This window comes from Monodon monoceros, unplaced genomic scaffold (genome assembly GCF_005190385.1).
Source record: "Monodon monoceros isolate NGI ecotype Baffin Bay Population unplaced genomic scaffold, NGI_Narwhal_1 Super_Scaffold_8, whole genome shotgun sequence".
Lineage (NCBI taxonomy): Eukaryota > Metazoa > Chordata > Mammalia > Artiodactyla > Monodontidae > Monodon > Monodon monoceros.
Genome location: NW_021703785.1, coordinates 14,437,246 through 14,458,375, shown reverse-complemented (window position 1 = coordinate 14,458,375; position 21,130 = coordinate 14,437,246). Strand labels below are relative to the sequence as shown.

The window sequence follows — 21,130 nt, the reverse complement described above, 5'->3', positions numbered from 1 at the left end:
TAGAGGTGACTGACTCCTGCTTAGATTGTAGACTCAGTTCTTAAAATGTGATCATCCTGAATTTGTATTTTGACAAGAAGTTCAAATGTCATCTTTCATGATATTCTGTCTTATGGACAAGATAGAAAACTGTGAACCAGAGCAGTTAGGAGGACCCTGATGGTTCTTGGATACCATGGACTTCAAGGGGGGTACCTCCCTCCTCCTCTCTTCCCCCGCTTTTCCTCCCTCCCTCCTCCCTTTTACCTCCTTCTTCCTCCTGACCCTCTTTCCCTGTCTTTCTCTTGCTCTCCCCTCCCTGCTTTACCTTTTTACACAATATGCAGTTATCGTAGAAAGTCCAAAAAAATTAAAATTGTACGTAATACATTATAGACTTGTTTCAGACTTGTTCGGGTTGTTTTCTACTTCTGACTTGACAAATATGCCACATTCAACCTTTTGATGAACTTATTAACTCTTGGGGATATGTTCCTAGAAATGGAATTTTGGGGTCAGAAGGGATGCACTCTTAGTTTATACATATCGCTCAGCTGTTCCCCCAAATCTACCTGTGCAGAGCGATGTGGATTTTCATTTTACATGTGTCCAAAATGTGATCTGGCCTCCAGAATTTACTGTTATTGTTGGCTTCGTGATTCACTATATCCTATGCAGGATAGGGGAGGTGGTGAAACCAATTTACCCCACTACCTGGGGTACTGATTTTAATCCTGAGCACAAGGCATTAACTGAGACTGTCCATCTGAGTCTGGTCAAGAGGCAGCGGCCATGATAGGACACCGAGCCTTATGAGGGATCATTGAGGCACCAAGGAGTAGTTGCTGGAAAGGATATGATTCACTTCATTCAAGTATTTGAAAGGCTGTCATATCAAGAGAAATTAGGTTCCCTTTGTGTGGTTATAAGGGCAGAAGAAGCGGCAGAGGTTGGATGTTCTAGGAAGGCAAGATTCGGTTTGATGTGAGAAATCCCTGTCTAACAGAACAGACTGAAAATGGATTGGGTTCCCGGTGTTCATGTGAATCCCCCTTCCCTCTACCTCCCTGGAGATACTCCAGCAGGGAGCACATGTCATTTGGATGAAGAGTCATGGCATGTGTGTGAAGGGAATTCATCGTAAGGATTTCATTTGGAGACTTTTGAGAAAACTTTAACACTATGAGGCCATGAACTTAAAATCACAGCTCTGTTTCCAACAGTCTGTCCCTAAGCCCGATGAAATACTCTGCAAATACCATTCATTCTCTTAATGTTTCTTAGCGCAAGGAAGTAGCTACTGAACTTTCTGATTTCACATTTCCTACACTCAGCTCATTGGTGAACAAGACTTTAGTTTTTTGACCTGCTTTGACGTTCGGTTCCATTTTTGTAGTCATTGTATGTGGGGAGTTGGTTTTTCTCATTGTTCTTGTTTTCCTTGTATTTTACACTATTTGCCAACCCTGGGTCTCTCAGACCTTAAGACTTGCACATCTGGTGAAAGGTAAAGGGGTAGTTTTCACTTACTGTTCATCCCTGAGTAGCCTTTTCATCTTAAAAAATTCCTGTACTGCTTTCAACACTTTCTAAGAAAAATCATACTTGCAGTGTTTCTGAATCCTGCTATGTTAACAAGTTGCATTTTACCATCAAAGAAATCACAAGCATTTAAACTATGTCTTTTGTGACGTGTATTTTCCTTATTTCTATATTGCTACTTTGGGAAGTTAAAAAATGACTGGGAGGCCGCAAAATCCATAAGAATATGTGGAAAAATTGTCCATCTGATTTTAATATTTTTAAAGCAGAATTGATTAAATGATTCCCATCTTCTTGCCCCTCGAAGTGTGATCTGGGAAACAGTTTAAAGGGGGGGTCACCTGACAGCTGGGAAGAAATGCAGACTCTCTAGCTCCCCCAACACTCCTGAATCAGCAAGTGCATTTTAACAGGTGGACATCGCTCCAGTGTCTGGTAGACTTTCCGAGGTGACATGATGCTGCAGGACCTGGGGGGAATAGTCAGTATCTCACCTTGGTGGTTGAGCACCTGTTAACTCACCGGGCATTGTGACTGGGTTCTTCACCTGCATGAGCCCATTTAATCCTGAGAATCACCTTCTAAAGCAAGCATTCCTAGAGGCTCCGAAAATTTGTCCCTGGTCCTCCAAACGTGTCACTAAAAGACGGTTTCTGGAGTCTGTATTTCCTAAGCCTGAGACAGGAGAATTGAGGCCCAGCCCGTAACGGCCTGGCCTGGCCGAGGGCGAAAGCCTCCGATGTCTGCAGCCCCCGGCTTGGCCGCACCCTGTGCTTCCGGTGAGCCAGGCGCCCTGCGGAGGACAGCAGAGCTGGCTCATCCCGGCAGCGGAAACTCAGCACCCAGCCTCTGCTCATTCAGTGTCCAGCTGTGGCTTGGTGTGAAGGGCCTCGGGAGAAAGTCACCTCTGACAGAGGTCAGGAAGAGCACCTAGAGGCCCCACATCTCACCTGCAGGCTGGCTTCCTGGAGCCTCAGTTATGAAAGAAGTTCAGGGGCCTAGATAACACATTTCTCAGGAGCTGCTACCCCAAAATAGGCTATATGTGTGTGTGTGTGTGTGTGTGTGTGTGTGTGTGCATGTCTTCAATTTCTTTAAATTTAATCATAAAACGACTAGTGTCGACTGAAAAAAAATGTACAACCTAAAAGTTGAGAGTTATGCTTTATTCTGTGGACAAAACTGAGGACTTAAGCCCGGGACACGCCTCTGAGATAGCTCTGAGACACTGCTCCAAAGAGGCAAGGCAGTGGGGGAGCCAGGATACATAGGAGTTTTTGCAACAAAGAACAGGTAGTCAGCATATAAAAAGATTACTGTTAATAAAAGAAAACCAGATATCTCAAGTTAGGGAATTTACTGCTTTTCTATGTATGGGAAGATGCAACAGTCTAGGCTCACTGAAATCATTCCTTTGATGTGCACCTCAGCTATCCGGGGCCAGTATCCTGTGTTTTCTCATCCTGAGTTTCCTCAGGGTGCACCATCGTGGGGTTGGCTGCAGTGCCTGATGGCTGCAGCATCCTTTGTTTACTTGATACGGCAGGCGGCATTTTTAGTTTACACTAGATATTAGAAATTATTTCTCATCTTCCAATCCTGCAGCCTTTAGGATACACTGTTTTCATGGATTCTGAGAAGGGAAATAAAATCAGTGATGATCTTTAGTCACTAAGTAATGTTTCTGTTTTCCTGCCTCCATCCCTCTGGTCTTCTTGGATGCTTAAGCATCAGTCTGTGTTTGTCACACCCAGTGCACCTCTGAAAATAACAACTTATTACCCCAGTAGTAAACTCACAACTTGGAAATGGCAGGAATCTACAGTTTCCCAAAATGTGAGGTCCTGTGAACCATCTGGAGGGAAAAAATTACAGAGAAGTTATAATTATGTTTATTTAAAAAGTATCACTTAGCAAAATTACTTTTGATCACTAAAGCAAAATTAGTGTGACAATTAGGATTAATTTAGGTATTGTGCAACTGTTTATTTGCTGACTTAGCACTTGGAATGAGTCTTAGACGGGATGGATCTAAAAGGAGGGAACATTCTCAAATCCACCAGCCCTTCCCGATACTGCCACAAGATTTTCCCTGTGGGCTTCCCTGGTGGCGCAGTCGTTGAGAGTCCACCTGCCAATGCGGGGGACACGGGTTCATGCCCCGGTCTGGGAAGGTCCCACATGCCACGGAGCGGCTGGGCCCATGAGCCATGGCCACTGAGCCTGCATGTCCGGAGCCTGTGCTCCGCAACGGGAGAGGCCACAGCAGTGAGAGGCCCGCGTACCGCAAAAAAAAAAAAAGATTTTCCCCGTATTCTTTTTTTTTTTTAAATAAGTTTATTTATTTTATTTTTAGCTGCATTGGGTCTTCGTTGCTGCGCGCAGGCTTTCTCTGGTTGCGGTGAGCGGGGACTACTCTTCGTTGTGGTGTGTGGGATTCTCAATGTGGTGGTTTCTCTTGTTGCGGAGCACGGGCTGTAGGCATTTAGGCTTCAGTAATTGTGGCACGTGGGCTCAGTAGTTGTGGTGCGTGGGCTCAGTAGTTGTGGCGCACGGGCTCTAGAACACAGGCTCAGTAGTTGTGGTGCACGGGCTTAGTTGCTCCGTGGCATGTGGGATTGTCCCAGACCAGGGCTCGAACCCGCGTCCCCTGCATTGGCAGGCGGATTCTTAACCACTACGCCACCAGGGAAGCCCCTCCCCCCCCCAGTCTTTTGTAATAAAAACCAGGTTTCAATTTCGGCTCCCCCACCCACTGCCATTTGGTGGCATTTTTGTTTCTCTTTAGATATTCTATTTTCTCTTTCTTTACCACTGACATTGGCTTATTTCATATGAATCTGTAATATATTACATACATATACTTTAAAAATATTGTTTTGATTTGTTTGTGAGATGTTTCTCTTAAAGGGTATATCTGGGGAAATGAGTAATTTCTCATATCCTGTTCTTGCAGGAAGAATTTTGAATCGTTTCTCCAAAGACATTGGGCATATGGATGACTTGCTGCCCCTGACATTTCTTGATTTCATCCAGGTAACGTAACAGTCATGTCAGAGTTCTCACAGTGCAAAGCAAAATGCCTGTTTTTCAAGGCCTTTTCACAGGGGCTGAGATGGGCCTTTCAGCCTGACTGTGTTATCTTAATTAAGTAAAAGGCCACGTTTGTAAGAGAAAGGTGTGGTTGTGATCGGGAGGCTGAGTTAACATGAGTGACACCTGCTGTAGGAGTGCCTACACAGTCACGGTCAAGGTTGGTTCGAAGCAGTGACATACTTGGTAAGTGGTTCTCCCGCTGTCGTTCAGCTGTCTGGCGTGGATTCCCTTTACTGTGAGCACATTTCAAAACAGAGAAAAACAATCACCTCTCACAGAAAGATAGCCTAGATTAACTAAATTATGCATCGGATTACCACAAAGGACAAATATTTACTGCACCAGTTTTTTTTTTTTTGGATAAAGCCAGGTGGGGTTACTTACAAAGAAAGGAATAGTAATAATAAGGTGAAAATAATACTTGAGCAAAGACAACAGAGAGCAGTAATGGAAGATACAGCGATATGGGATCAAAGTCATCTCAGAAAATGTCTTTTTTTGTTTTTATAGACAGCTTTTGTTCTCACACGTTGATTGCTCTGTCTTAAGGTGTCTTTAAAAAAAAAAAGACAGAAATACCCACAGGAATATCTTGTATCTAGCCTTTGTTTTGTCTGTGAACTTGAGGTTGTAAAGAATAATGTTGGGTCATCTCATCTCTCATCCTCTCATTCAGTATTGTTGCTCATGTGGGATGTTTTTCCTGTTACTGAATTTTGTCTACTTTAAAGTGATTCAGGCTGTGGGGACTTTCTTCATTAATTAATTAATTTTGGTAATGAAATGTATTTATTAGAAGCTGCACAGAGACATGCAGCAACGAATACCTCACTGCAAACAGCATAGCCTATGCGCAGAGGCTTCCACTGTTTACCAACGCGAACTAAGCGGTGACTCAGAGGCAGAGTACTTTTACTGCAAAGATGTTTGATGGGATATGTCTGATTTTATTTTTCTCTTCTGCAAACTTATTTTATAAATATGTTCTGCTGGGTTAAGCCATGTGATTTATCCCCAGAAGCAGTCTTTCACTATAACAGTGTCACGTTTTGACAGTGATTATTAATTACATTGAGATTTTGTGAAAGGTTCTGTTTCTTTGCTACTACAGGCAAGGCCAAGCTTAGGTTTCCAAAGCTGGCCGGCCCAACGTGTGCTGAGCCCATGGTTAGTTAACCGTCATGATCAGAATCCGTCACATGTTTTTGTATGACGTACAGAGGGACAGGGATAGATGCTACCTGATTTCAGATAAAACATGCGCAGTCGTGTGAGGAGAGAAAATTCTGGTCTCACTGATTCCCAGTCCCAGCTCTGCCACTTTTAGTTCAGTTATCTTGAAGTTTGGGACCTCCAGGTGGAGGCGTCCTGCAGGTCATTGGAAGTAAGAGTCTGGTGTTTGAGAGAGAGACCTGGGATGAGCTTGGTGCCTGCGTATTCTTCACTGAGCAGGTAATAGCTGAATCTGTGACAATGGATAAGATTGCTCAGAGAGGGCTTCCCTGGTGGCGCAGTGGTTGAGAGTCCGCCTGCCGATGCAGGGGACACAGGTTCGTGCCCCGGTCTGGGAAGATCCCACATGCCGCGGAGTGGCTGGGCCCGTGAGCCATGGCCGCTGAGCCTGCGCGTCCGGAGCCTGTGCTCCGCAACGGGAGAGGCCGCAACAGTGAGACGCCCGCGTACTGCAAAAAAAAAAAAAAAGATTGCCCAGAGAGAGTGAAGCATTTTTAGGGACCAAGATCAGAAACTTACGGAAGCCTCCATATTCAGAGAGGAAGCCAAGAGAGGAGGGAAGCAGAGGAGACACATGATGAACAGCAAGGAAGAGAGGAGGAAATAGGTTGGGGAACCGAGGAAGGACAGGCCTGTTCAACGCAAAGGAGAAGGTAAGTCCCTGGAAAGTTGTCAGTTGATTTAGAAATCAGGAGGCTTCTGGTGACCTAAGAAGCAGGTTTCAGATGGGCGGGGCCAGACTGCAAAGGGCTGCAAATTCAGGAGGCGTGGAGGAAGCTGAAGTGAAGGCAGGCTACTCCTGGAAGGAGTCTGAGTAAAACCAGAGAGAGGCCCAACCGGAATGTAGGGTCTGCGGAGGAGCTGCTGGTTGGGTGTTTAGTTTTGGGGTTGGGGGTGTGTGGTGGGTACTATTTTCCTCTGCCCCTCCTTCCCCTCAACAAACAGGGATTAGCGTTGACGCCCTGAAGTATGGGGGTGAGTCAGGCAGGAATCCTCCCCTCCAGGCCCCCAAGGGGAGGGAGACACACAGAGATCCACCCCTTGCCGCCTTTGGAATCCTAACTGTGGCAGCGCCCTGGGGGAAGTCCTGGAAGGCAAACTGGGTGTGGGGCTGGAGGTAGTAAGGGAGCCTGGTCCAGGAGGTGGGCGTGGCTTCTAGAAAGCGACCTTTGATCCCAGATGAGAGGAAAAGGCCTCTGTGGATAGTGGGGCAGGAGGGGCTGCTGAAGCCGTGTTCCCAGTGGGAACCAGTCTTTTCTCTCTGTCGTCAACTGAGAGTGGAATCGGGAAGGGGCTTGAAGGTGTTTGTTCAGTTCTGTTTTAAAGGACGTAGTTAGTGCCGAATGTGTTCGAACTCATCCTTGATGATTCTGCTTATCCTTGGTATATTTGATAAACCTTGGAAGATACTTGATCGTGTTCATTTTTATTTTTACTGCTTCTGAAGTGTTTATTCCGTATACTTTTCCTCATCTAATTCCTTGTCATTTCCGTAAATGAGATATCAGATAATTCATTTAATATCTTGTAATAGTGATGCCAAGTATGGCTGACGAAAACCCTGGATTCTGAGTAGTGGTCCACACTGCAGGACAGTCCATTCCCACAGGCAATGTCATTCAGAGACCACATCCCAACAGAGGGGCGATCACGAATTTGTACACCATCGTGTACACTGACTCTTGCAGCTACCAGATATGTTGCCTGTCCAGTCACGTTATCGTTGCTGTGGCCAAAGTGGAGCTGTTTGCAATTCAAAGGAAGAAGGAAGGCAGCATAAAAAAAAAAAATTATGTAGTGTGATTCCACATGATAATCATTTATGACGTCAACAGCTTTAAAGTGTGGTGGAGTGGGGAGCCCCGCGGTCTCCCTTTCCAAGCTTGAGTCCTAGCTCTCCCTCTTACTGTCTCTGCCCCACAAAGCCACACCTCCTTATCTGTAAAATAAAGAAAATAATACCAAATTCCGTAAGGGTTGTTGGGAAAACAAAATGAAGTCGTTTTAATAAAATTCTTTGCATAACATCTAAGTGCATGTTGAGCACTAAATAATGGGTAGTTATTTTTGAAAGACCACATGTAGGGACTCTCCTGGTGGTCCAGTGGCTAGGACTCCATCCTCCCAGTGCAGGGGGCCTGGGTTCGATCTCTGGTCAGGGAACTAGATCCCACATGCCTCAGCTAAGAGTTTGCATGCCACAACTAAAAGATCCCACATGCCGCAACGAAGATCGACGATCCTGTGTGCCGCAACTAAGACCCTGTGCAGCCAAATAAATAAATACATAAAAATTTTAAAATAAATAAACACCACATGTATTTTTTGTTTTGTTTTTGTTTTTTTGCGGTATGCGGGCCTCTCACTGCTGTGGCCTCTCCCGTCGCAGAGCACAGGTTCCGGACATGCAGGCTCAGTGGCCATGGCTCACGGGCCCAGCCGCTCCGCGGCATGTGGGATCTTCCCGGACCGGGGCATGAACCTGCGTCCCCTGCATCAGCAGGCGGACTCTCAACCACTGCACCACCAGGGAAGCCCTGTATTTTTAAGTAGGAGAAATAGTCTGATTATGGCATTATGTTGCACTAAAATGATTGTCACAGACAGTTTCCAGGCTCATAAATATCGCCTCGTGAGTTTGTATTACAGAGATTCTAGGTTTGTAATCCCTGAAGATATTAATGGACACTTTCCCATGTAGACTCACAGAATAAAAATCAATTATTTTCAAGATAGACCATTGAGCACGAAATATTTCAAATTAATGTAGTTTTCATATGATTTGCCAGAGTCCCAGATAACATTAAGGAATCTTAATTATCTACAATTCTTGTCATTAAAATCATCACTTCCAAGAAGTCTTCCTATTAGTAAAATAAGTGAAGACGAAGGTAAGATGTGGAAGTCAGGTTTAGGCATTTTAATTTTGTTTAAAAAAGCTTGGGACTGCTCTGAGCATGTGAACTTGCACGCAGCTGCCCTCAGCAAAATGCTGTAATTTATTGAGGAAAATTGAATTGCAAAACCTTTTTCCCCACACACCCCTCATTCAGGGGAAAAAAAAAAATCAGCAGCTTGGCTGAGCTCAAACAACTGACTTTTCATATCCTTTCACGGACACAAAGGGCTAATCCTGAGGCTGCTTGAGCCACCAATGCTGGCAGTGGCGGGGACCACCATGGAACGTGTCATTCCCTCCTCACCACACACAAAACACATGGACTGCAGCTTTATGAAGTGAAAATGCCCAAGAAAAAGAAAATGTGAAGGAGGTGTTCGCAGTCATTTCTTTGCAGAGGGGGGAGCGCAAAAGAACAAGCTGCTGCATCTGGATACTGAGAACAAAGCAAGCCTGAGACCAGGGTCTCATAGCTTGGGTCACTTGCTTTTATAGAAGCAAAGAGTGGAACTGCCTTTGCTTGTCTCAGTACCACTGACCCTTGCATTTCATTGTGTAGAGATGTCAGGGAAAGTGTGTAGAAAGCATTCCAGCCTCTTTCACTGAACAATGACTTTGTCATTTTGAGGTTTCTGTGGTGTGTTGATCCCTTCCCCACCCCCTCCCTCAAATCCCCATTGGAGATATTTATTTTAATATATATTTAATACTATTCCTTTGTGAATAGTTTCTTCCAGTCTGTGGCTTGCCTTTTTACATCCTTAATGGAGATCAAGTTTCAATTCTGATGAAGTCTAACGTGTACCCTTTTGTTTCTTTTGTAGTTCATGTTTTTGTATCCTAAGAAATCTTTTTATCCTTAGGAGCGTGAAGATATTGATACTTTCCTATTCTTTTTAGAAATCGATGCATCTTGTGTTATTTTTTGTGTATGGAAGAGTAGTACATGGTTGAGGTTTATTTTTTTCCGGTTATCCTAGCCACATTTGTTAAAAACACTTCTATGCACTGAATTGGCACCTTGGTTAAAAACCATTTGACTGTATTTGAGGACGTCTGTGTCTGTATACTTTATTTTGTTCCACCGACCTGCTTATCTATCCTTATACTGATACTGCAGTCTTGGTTATTATACATTTTAGTAAGACTTGAAATCTAGTAGTTTCGACCTGTTTGTCTATCCTTGTACCAATACTACAGTCTTGGTTATTATACATTTTAGTAAGACTTGAAATCCAGTAGTTTAAGTCTTCTAATTTTGTACTTCTTTGTCAAGCTTGTTTTGATCATTCTAGATTCTTTTCTGTGTAAATTTTAGAAGCCTTTTCAAGTTGTTTTATCCTGCTGGAATTTTTATTAATATTTTCTTTTATCTATAGATTGATTTGAGGAGTCTGAGTCTTAACAATGTTGAATCTGCAATTATGAATATGGTATCTCTCCACTTATTTAGGTTTTCTTTAATTTTAGGAATGTTTTGTAATTTGTAGTATAGACATCTTACACTTCTTTGATTTAACTTATTCCTGAATATTTGATGTTTTTTTTCATGACATTATTGTATTGTTTTTAATACCATTTTCAACTGCTTGTTGCTAGTTTATAGAAATACAGTTGATTTATTTGTGAATTCATTTTGCATTTCCTGGAGTTGGTGGTGGTGCTTTTAAAAATTCTGTAGGGGGCTTCCCTGGTGGCGCAGTGGTTGAGAGTCCGCCTGCCGATGCAGGGGACACGGGTTCGTGCCCCGGTCCGGGAAGATCCCACATGCCGCGGAGCGGCTGGGCCCGTGAGCCATGGCTGCTGGGCCTGCGCGTCTGGAGCCTGTGCTCCTCAACAGGAGAGGCCACAGCAGTGAGAGGCCCGCCTACCGCAAAAAAAAAAAAAAAAAAAAAAAATTCTGTAGGGTTTTGTACATCAGCAGTCATGTCAGCTGTAAATAATGACAGTTTTACTTCTCCATTTCCAATATTTATTTTCCTTTCTAGACTTATTGTTGTGGCTAGAGTTTCCAGTACAGCATGGAATAGAAGTGATAAGACATTCTTGTACTCTTAGGGCAAAATCTTTCAATATTTTTTCATTATGAATGATCTGAACTGTGATTTTTTTAGGTAGATATCTGTTATCAGATTGAAAACTTTTCCTTTAATTCCTCAATTGCCAAGAGTTTTACTTTTTTTTTTTTTTTAAATCAAGAATAGGTGTTGAGGGCTTCCCTGGTGGCGCAGTGGTTGAGAGTCCGCCTGCCGGTGCAGGGGACACGGGTTCGTGCCCCGGTCTGGGAGGATCCCACATGCCGCGGAGCGGCTGGGCCCGTGAGCCATGGCCAGTGGGCCTGCGCATCCAGAGCCTGTGCTCCGCAACGGGAGAGGCCACAACAGTGAGAGGCCCGCGTACTGCAAAAAAAAAAAAGAAAAGGTGTTGAATTTGGACAAATATTTTTTCTACATCTCTTCAGATAATCATATGATTATTCACCTTTATTCTTTTAATGTGAATTATAGTGATTGGTATTTGAAGGTTAACCTTACATTCCTGGAATAAACTCCACTTGGTCATGATATAGTATCTTTTTTTTAATGTATTATTGTATGTAATTTGTTAACGTTTGGCAAGAATTTTTGTTTCTGTGTTGTTCATGAGAATATTGGCCTGTAATTTGCTTTTCTTGAACTATTTTGTCAGCTTTTGGTATCAGAATTATGCAGGCCTCAAAATTTCCATTTTGTGGTGGTCAGTTTTATGTGTCAACTTGACCAGACTACATTCTCCAGTTATTCAATCAAAAGGTAATCTAGGTGTTGTGTAGGTATTTTGTAGATGTGATTAAAGTCCATAATCAGTTGATTTTAAGTAAGAACGATTATCCTGGATAGTCTGGGTGGGCACAGTTCAGTCAGTTGGAAGGGCTTAGGAGCTAAGCCTTCCCTGAAGAAAAAGAAATTCTGCCTGTGGGTAACAGCCTCAGCTCCTGCACAGGAGTTCCAGCGTATCCTTTGTAACTGCCAGCCATGTGAATTTTGGACTTGCCTAGCCAAGTTTGATTGTGGAGTATTATCATTTTTGTATTGTTAGATTCAGTTTATTGGTATGTTGTTTCATGTTCCTAAGACAGTTTGGTTTATAATTTTTCTTTCTTTTAATGTCTTTGTCTGGTTTTTACATCATAATGCTGTACTCAAATTTCCTGGAAGAGTTTGGTAAAACTTCTTTTGTACAATTTATTTGTGTAGCCCTCTTGGCCTAAAGTCTTTTCTGTGGATACAAATTCTTTTTTTTTTTTTTGGGCCACACTGTGCAACTTGCAGGCTCTTAGTTCCCCAACCAGGGATTGAACCTGGCACCCCGGCACCCTGGCAGTGAGAGCGCCAAGTCCTAACCACTGAACCACCAGGGAATTCCCCTGGATTCAAATTCTTAATTCAATATGGAATTATTCAGATTTTCTGTGTCTTATGTCAGTCTTTGTATGTCATTTTTCAAGACATTTGTCCTTTGCATTAAAATTTAAAAATTTATCAGCACAATGTTTATTATATTCTCTTTATAATACCCATGGTATCTCTTGTGCTATCCTCTTTTAATTCAAATTAATGGTAAATTTCCCATTTTTGTTTTTGTTTTGTTTTTTTCCTTACATTTCATGGTGCTTTCAAAGAACCAAGCTTTGTATTTGTTGATTTTTCTGCTTAGAAGTTAGTTTTCTATTACATTCATGTCTACTTTTTTCTTATTTCCATTCTTCTACATACTTTAATATGCTGGTTTTTTTTTTTAAATTATAAGATATATTTTAAGTTCTTGACTTTTAGCTTTTTCTTTTTGTAAGACTTTATTTTTTTGTTAGGGCATTTTTGCAGTTCACAACAAAATTACGAGGACGATATAGAGATTTCCCATGTATTCTCTGTAGCCTTTAAAAAAATGTTTAAACTGTAAATTTACCTCTAAGCACAGCTTTAGTTTGCAGCCCTCAAATTTTAATATTAGTAGATTTTCATTTTCTTTTGCCAAAATACTTTCTAATTTTATTACAATTTTTGAACTAGGTGATATTTTCAAGTGTATTAGCGAGCTTCCAAACATTAATTTTCTAGTTACCTTTTTGTCACCGATTTCTACTTAAATCCATGTAGGTTAGAATATGTTGTGTACAATTTCTGTCCCTTGAAGTTTGTTGATTCTTGCTTTAGTATAGCATACATGTAACTGAAAAGAACGTATTATGTAGTTATTTACTGCAGTATTGTATATTTCTTAATTAGGTCAAGTTTGTTAATCATGTTTTCAAAACCTTCTATATCCCTCTTGATGTTTATCTGCTTGTTTTATCAGTTATTGAGGTGAGTTTAATTCTCCCACTGGGAGTACGGAATTGCCTATTTCTCCTGAGTTCTGTCAGATTTTCTTTTATATATTTTGAAGCTATGGTATTAAAGGATGATATAAATTTAGATTTTAAAAAATACCTTCTGGATAAATCGACCCTTTATTCTTATGAAACGTTTTCCTTATTTCTAGGAATCCTTCCTAACTTCATGTTCATAGTGGTGTAGACAGATACTCCAGCTTTCTTTTGGCTAGTGTTTTTATGGGGTACCTTTTTCAACGTTTCATCTCCACCTTCATGTGCTATTATTTTTAAGGTGTGCCTTTTAAAAGCAGCAAATAAATGGACTTCAGTCTTGAATTTTGTAATAAGCATGAACCCTGACAAAAGGTAGAAAGGAAACTATTGATCAATGAGATATGCTGAACACAAGGGAAGAAGTGCACTGTGTTTCCCCAGTGCTTTCTGTTGTGTTGATTAACAAACTGTAAACCAGACACCACCATTCACTCTTCAGTGGAGTTTGCTGTGATTCTCAATTGGGAGCTAATTGAAGGATACACAGGTCCCAGAGCTGGTGTGGTTGTGAAAAGATCCAAGGCAGCCAAATGAGGGATGAACGTGTGATTAGTGTATCCCAAGGAAAAGACAAGTTTAGAAAAGCTTAGACTTAGGGTTTGTGTACATCTCATCATACAGATATGACACCCCAGTGTTCTGATTGAACGGCGTTAACCGAGGTGGGTGAGGTCAAAGGAAACAGAGGTGAGAAACGAGGGATCTGGGAACCAGAGGTGATCTCTGAACCTCCTGGGAGGTGCAAGGTACTCTATCAGCTTACATGCAGACTCAACACTAACCCTAGGTTGGCATTAAGTTTAGGAGCTTACATTTAGAAGCCTTCCATGTTTTTCCTTTTGCTTCTATTTATACTGTAATTGAAGGGTAATGAGTACTGTAGGATAGGAGTTACATTTTTTTTTTTTTTTTTTTTGCGGTACGCGGGCCTCTCACTGTTGTGGCCTCTCCGGTTGTGGAGCACAGGCTCCGGACGCGCAGGCTCAGTGGCCATGGCTCACGGGCCCAGCCGCTCCGCGGCATGTGGGATCTTCCTGGACCGGGGCACGAACCCGTGTCCCCTGCATCGGCAGGCGGACTCTCAACCACTGCGCCACCAGGGAAGCCCAGGAGTTACATTTCACTTCTTAATTCTTTCAGAGTTTTGTGTAGTTTGTTCAGGATTTTACTGTCTCCACAAGAATCTTGTGTTAGCCAGCAGCACAATCTATGTGATAGCCACTTCATTGAAAGGTTATTTTTTAATCTCATATGTTTCCAGAATGAATAGGTTGAAGAGTCTCTCCTACACTCACGTCAGTAAACAGCTTACCGATCAAAAACTAGTTGTCATCTTTTTCCCTCTCTAAATCACAAGGAAATCTTGCCTTGTTTTCTTGCCAAAAGTTTATTGCACTTAAGTTATATCTTTTGCAAAATCAGTGATAGTTTAAGGAAATCTGGCTGATTTGTACTTACCACAGCTTGAAACAGAATTCTTAAGAGTCTGACCGTAGAATTAAAAGCTTTGAAATTCTTTTGAGGTGTTAGCAATCTTAATGATCCTGGTTTTATTTTTTAATACTGTAAACAAATAATAAAAGTAATGTCTACTGATTAAGTGGTTTTGTGATTAAATATATATTTCACATCGTGCCTAAAATAGATATCAGAGGGGCTTCCCTGGTGGCTCAGTGGTTGAGAGTCCGCCTGCCGATGCAGGGGACACGGGTTCGTGCCCCGGTCCGGGAGGATCCCGCATGCCGCGGAGCGGCTGGGCCCGTGAGCCACGGCCGCTGAGCCTGCGCGTCCGGAGCCTGTGCTCCGCAACGGGAGAGGCCACAACAGTGAGAGGCCCGCGTACCGCAAAAAAAAAAAAAAAAAAAAGATATCAGAGTGAGCAAGAGAGAATTAAATAACAGAGAGTGAGCTCAAAGTATGAATGGCATATTTATTTGCATTAAATAGGAAGAATACATTGTTACTGATGTTTATAGAAAGCATGTTCTTTGACATAAGCTTCACAGAGACTATCAGGAACAGAATCCCTTGGAATTAAGTTTAAAGTAACATGTGGGTAGATACCTAGGAATTGCTACAGGACTGTAAGCAATTTGGAAGTTAAATGCCAAGGAGGCAAATGGGGCCTTGTATTTCAAACTGTGCTTGTGAAAGGAATGTGTTAAAATCTGCAATATTATAATACAGTGTTAATTCTATAGGTCGAGACTTTCTGGTGAAATTTTAATGTTTTTAACCGCCATCCAAATACAGGTGTTACACATTTAAACTACTCAGCCTCATTTTGTGTCCTTGGCGTTTATGTATTTATTAAAATTAGATAGGGTTTTTTTTTTTTTTTTCAAGTCATTTTGCTTTCTGGGCTTAGACCTCATCTTTCTTATGAAATTTTCTTTTTTCTTATTTAAAGAATAATTCTTAAATCGACACATGTTAGTGTGTTCTATAGGTGAGCACTTTTTTTTTTTTTTTGCGGTACGCAGGCCTCTCACCGCTGCGGCCTCTCCTGTTGCGGAGCACAGCCTTCGGACGCGCAGGCTCAGCGGCCATGGCTCACGGGCCCAGCCGCTCCGCGGCATGTGGGATCTTCCCAGACCGGGGCACGAGCCCATGTCCCCTGCATCGGCAGGCGGACTCCCAACCACTGCACCACCAGGGAAGCCCTGAGCCCTTTGTTTTGATCTTACCTCTGCTTCCCAGGTAATCTGCTGGGCTGGGTTAGTCATTAAAGACCCTCACCTGGGGAGAGCCAGATTATTGAAACTGGTGAATGTTGTCCAATCAAATAATGTGAATCTGCTAAAAAACTGTTATTTGGATTTTTTCCTAATTGACATTTCAGCAGGTTTTTTTCCTGACAACCAACAATGGCAAGCCAAGTGACTTTACTTAAGGCTAGACACAGAAGGAGCTGGAAGGACCCTCCCTGTGAGCACGAAGGGTGTAGCGGAGTGGGATGCATCAGTTAATCTGGTGGCTGTAAGAAATTGTTCAGCTGTAGGTATAACAGGAGAGAGGTCAGACAGCCCTATTTTTCTCCACTTATGATTGGAATTGTTCCTTCAGAATTCCATTCGTCTTCACTCTGAGTTTTATACTGATACCACGGCAGAGACTGGGAGAAACAGGAAGAGCACATGGGTCTACATCCAGATCATGCAGTTTGGTTCACAAGGGCTCCTGGTCATAAAGTCACAGTTCTGGAAGCTTCCTCCTCCTTCCAGGCCCCTCCTGCCTGCAGCTGTGGCTCTGGGATTTCCTGAGTATGAACAGTTCCTGGCTTTCTCTAAGGAACGTACTAACTTTCCGGGAAAACTTAGGACAACTACTTACCTCCCAGCTTCATGTTTCTTATCTGTAAATGGAAAGGACAGTTCTTACTTTTCTTATTCACAAGACGGTCGTGAGGATCCCCTGAGAAAACTGATTTGGAAGAGCTGTGAAACGATAACCTGCATCTCTGTGATACAGGCATTACTCCGCTAACCCGTCCCTCAGAGATGCGCCGGGGCCAGCTGCCCTGGGTGACCAGGCGGGGAGGGCCCTGCACTGGAGAGCACAGGATACAGGTGCTGGCGCTGAGAGGACACAGAACAACTGGTGTTAACTCGGACACGCATCTCAACCTTCCCAGCCCAGCTCCTTTTGGGTCAAAATTTCCATCAAATGTGATTACTACCTGCAAATTATTCTTGCCACTCTTTCTGTTAAACCAGCCTGTGAAATTCAGTTGTCAGTCTCTTAGAATCCTCAAAAAAGTGTTCACACGTTCTTCGCTGTTTCCCCAGCGCTCTGTGACCTGTACGGATCACCATGGGTTTGTATCCATCTGAGACTGTAAAATTCAGAGGCCTTGGCTGAGGCTATGTGAATCTGCACGTCCCCCCAACCCTGCCCCGCTTTCACAGCAGGTAGATGCTAAGTGCCGATTGCGTTCCTGTCGCCTGAAGCTGTACGCCAGGATATCATACTTCTCCCGAGAAAGATGGATGTTTAAATCAGCATCCTTCAGTGCCCTGGGTTTCTATTCTGTCTGCTGTCTTTTTAAGCCAAGATCATTTCCTGAGATAAAATCACCTCATGGGATGAGATGACGATTAAGTGAATGTTCATGGAACTCTTAGCGCAGTGCCTCGCGTACAGTAAACACCTGGCAGATGGCATCTGCTGTTGTTATTAGCCTTTGAAATGGACATTTTAAATACTTTGCATAATGATAGAAAGTTGGGAGCAAGCTTAAATATGTCATAATGGCTGTAACCTGGGCTCTCCAGCTCCATGACTTGTGTTTTGCCATCTTGATCAAGTTGCTTTTCCTCTCCCTGTGCCTCAGTGTCTCCATCTGTAAGGTGAGATAATACTATTACTCGATAGGGCTATTGTGAGGATCAACTAAGTAAATACACGTGAAGTATTAAATGTACAGCCCGGTACACATTCAGCACTCAGTAAATACTAACTATGGTTAGAAAACCAAGAAAGAAAGAGGAATTCCTGCTTCCAGAGGTCAACATTTGAATTTTTTCCTACTTTTCTGGACGCTGAATTTGTAATTAACCACTTCTTTACCCCTACATGTATAGACGAAGCTTCTGAATCCCTCATCTGTGGTACCTGCTTGTTCGTCTCTCTGGTAGCACCTACTGACTCATGATAGGTTGGGATTCAAGTCCTACTCTAGTCTTGAATATTCTCATCTGTGAAAAACAGTAATGCCTGCCTCACAGGGCTACTGAGTGTTCACAAGAGCTAATACCTAGAAAGTTCTTATAGTGTTTGACACACGCAATAAATAAATACGAGGACCGCCTATAATTTTATTTCTTTGGATGGGAAAGCATTCCCTACCATTCCAACAAGTCTTTCAAGGAAAGGAATGCAGTCCTAACAAAACAGCCAAGTTTATCTTTGAAAAGAATCCTTGACAAGGAGGCCTCTGTATCTCTTTCTGCTATTTTAGACATTTCTCCTTGTGATTGGTGTGGCAGGCGTGATGGTGGCTCTGATTCCTTGGACTGTGATGCCCCTGGTTCCCCTTGGCATCATTTTCTTTGTTCTTCGGCAATACTTCTTAGAGACGGCAGGAGATGTCAAATGCCTGGAATGTGCAGTTGAGTTCCCCGGGGCTCTCAGGTTGGGATGGCAACTCAGGCTGGCTTCCATTTATGCTGTAATGGACCAGACCCCTGAAATTCTGCAGACTCTGTCTTCTGGAATTTCTCACTAAGTTAACATTAGGTAATTGGATATTATGGCCACTGTGAGTCCATGTGGCCCTTAAGGCAAATGGAGCTGGTGGCGGGTCAGCTGCAGCTTTGCATTTTAGCACGAGGAGGACGAATTGAGCACCGTGAGGACAGGGGACTGTTTCTGTCTTGTTCATGACATACTTCCTCACACAGAGCATCTACTCCATAAATACTTTTCTTAAAAATACAATATTTCATCATGCTGGAACTAATGAAGAAGGGAAACGGGATTTTTCTTCTCCAAAAGTTACTAGAAGTGACAAGGAAAGGAAAAGATTAGGAAAAGGAAAGGAGACATCAGGAAACATATGTCAGAAGTAATATATTTGAAAAATACATTCTTTCTCATGTTCAAAGATGGCAATTAAGTTGCACTTGTTAAATGCTTTGAAAAGGTAAGTGCTGTTATTTTCAGGTTTGCATTTATCATCACCAGTATTTGGTGTGGTACCACCCTGTTTGTGGTCCCCCTTCCCCAATGCTGTTCATATAAATGGCTGCTGAAAATAATCCCGAGAAGGACACAGGAGGGGGAATCCGTTCCGTACGCATGTAGTTTATTACTCCATTCAACTTCCTAGTTTTAGAATAATGGGAAACACATTTTATGATTAATTATTCTATTCTGCAGGTAATCAGAGAGGATGAAATAATTCAGAGCTTATCTCGCTATTAATGCACAAACATATTTCATTAATATTGAAACAAAAAATTATAAGTAGAATTGTTATATATTTTTTAAAAAGGTATAAGGACAATAGCCAAAAAGGAAGGAATAAAGATGTTTACATCAGAAATCCCAACCATGGGTAGTTATTGCAAATTAATACCAACTTAACTTTCTAGAAACCAAGCCAAGAAGAGAAGCATATTGATCCCAAGGTTCTTCGTATCTACTAAGTGGAAAAACATCTAAATTCATCGAGACAAAGGAGTTTTTTTGTTGTGGTATTTGTGTGTTTTTTTAAAGTAATGAATTATTTTTTTTTTTTTTTAAAGAAGATGTTGGGGGTAGGAGTTTATTAATTAATTAATTAATTTTTGCTGTGTTGGGTCTTTGTTTCTGTGTGAGGGCTTTTCTCTAGTTGTGGCAAGCGGGGGCCACTCTTCATCATGGTGCGCGGGACTCTCACTATCGCGTCCTCTCTTGTTGCGGAGCAGAGGTTCCAGACGCTCAGGCTCAGTAGTTGTGGCTCACGGGCCCAGTTGCTCCGCGGCATGTGGGATCCTCCCAGACCAGGGCTCGAACCCGTGTCCTCTGCATTAGCAGGCAGATTCCCAACCACTGCGCCACCAGGGAAGCCCCTAAAGTAATGAATTCTTAAGAGGCATTTATCCTAAGTATTTACGTAAAGGATAGTGGGCATCAGTTTCATAAAAGCTGTAGAAAAAACGTTCAGTCATCAAGAGAACCAGCTAAAGCCCCGTGAGGTCTGGTTTTGTGAGGTGTTTGAATGGACTGTGGAGCAGTAGAGTCCAGATGTGTGCGCTGTTCTGCCCGTGTGACTTGGTAGGATGGTAGGACCTGGGGAAGCAGAAGAGGAAGTGATGAGCTCCATCCAGTCTTCTGTGTATGCAAGGCTTCAGGTGTTTTATGATTTGAGGCCACTCATGAAATGGAGTCATTCAATAGTCTTGTTGCAAAGCAGATCTGGTACATTCAAAGAGGAGTTGTACCAGAAGGAATGCTCGACAGAGACTTTTGCCTGGGTCAAGGACCGCCTCCCATCCATATGAAAGTGGAGAGGAGGGCACCTCCTGAGGCTTTTTTAAAGAATCAGTACAGGAATTTTTCAGTGTTTGTTATGGGGGGTTTGAAAACTTGGGCACAGCTCCTGTGGAGTATTTGTGTTTTCGGCACCCCTAGTAGGCTGTGACAGTGTTAGACCGTAAGTTCAATCTGGATACTCCCTCCTCCACTCCCCCAGATAACTAAATGTGGCGGTCAGTTCATTAGAACTGTTTATGTTTTCTCTCTAGATAGTGGGTCTGTGTCATAGATAATAACACTGCTGTTTTCTCTATACAGTAAATGATAGTATGTCTTAAGGCCACTGCTAGAGCCACTAGCAAAAAGAAGGACGCCTGATTGCTATGGCCAGACGGCATAAACCTGCTTCGTTTCTGTGCTCTGGAGAACTACTGAAGTCCTGAGGTTTCCGGATCCTGCTGCCTAGCTGCCACTGGGAGCTCCGGTTCACTTCTGTCATCTTCATGACAAATCGGCAGCTGACCATAATGGGGGTTTTTTTTGCATATTTTTGCAAAACCGAGCATAGCAGTGGTCAGTCAGGGAGCAGTACTTAAAACCAAGATGAAGTTTGGTCGCCTTTCCCTAGCCAGCTTTATTCATTTGGCAGTGCCTGAATGCTGAAGCCATATCCAAGGTCACAGACTCACACTCTCTGTCCCTGACAACAGCAGGTTATAGCCTAGTTCACGGTGGGGAATGAAAATCGTAAGGGTCCTCCCTGCCCAGCAGCCTGAAGCCCACCTGTTCCCTGATGTGCAGGAGCCAGACCCTGGTGCTCGTGTTCAGTGTGCTCTTAGAGAAGATGCCAGGAAATGAATGTGATACCAGGCCCCAGACCCACATGAAGTCACTCAAAAGAGAACGGACATTAAGGCCACGGTCAGATTCTAAAAGAGTGATGTGAGTGTCACATGCACAGTGACCTCCAGAAGCCTCAAGTATCCAGCAGGCAGTTATAAAAACATCCA

General features: G+C 42.9%; 1 protein-coding gene and 1 pseudogene across 3 annotated transcripts in view; both read left to right on the top strand.

The window, feature by feature from the left end:
• The window catches only part of LOC114888407, a 130,736-nt pseudogene that overhangs the window by 48,325 nt on the left and 61,281 nt on the right, over window positions 1-21,130 (top strand).
• Window positions 1-21,130, top strand: part of LOC114888177 (multidrug resistance-associated protein 4-like) — a 35,450-nt gene that overhangs the window by 12,550 nt on the left and 1,770 nt on the right. For 2 of the 3 annotated variants that reach the window (XM_029210159.1, XM_029210158.1), the window contains exons 3-4: window positions 4,478-4,557; window positions 16,227-19,413. In XM_029210159.1, coding sequence (XP_029065992.1) covers window positions 4,478-4,557; window positions 16,227-16,646 — 500 coding nt within the window. In that variant the 3' untranslated portion in view covers window positions 16,647-19,413. Of the gene's footprint in view, window positions 1-4,477; window positions 4,558-16,226; window positions 19,414-21,130 lie in introns of those variants that run through there. The other variant, XM_029210160.1, reaches the window with a different exon arrangement.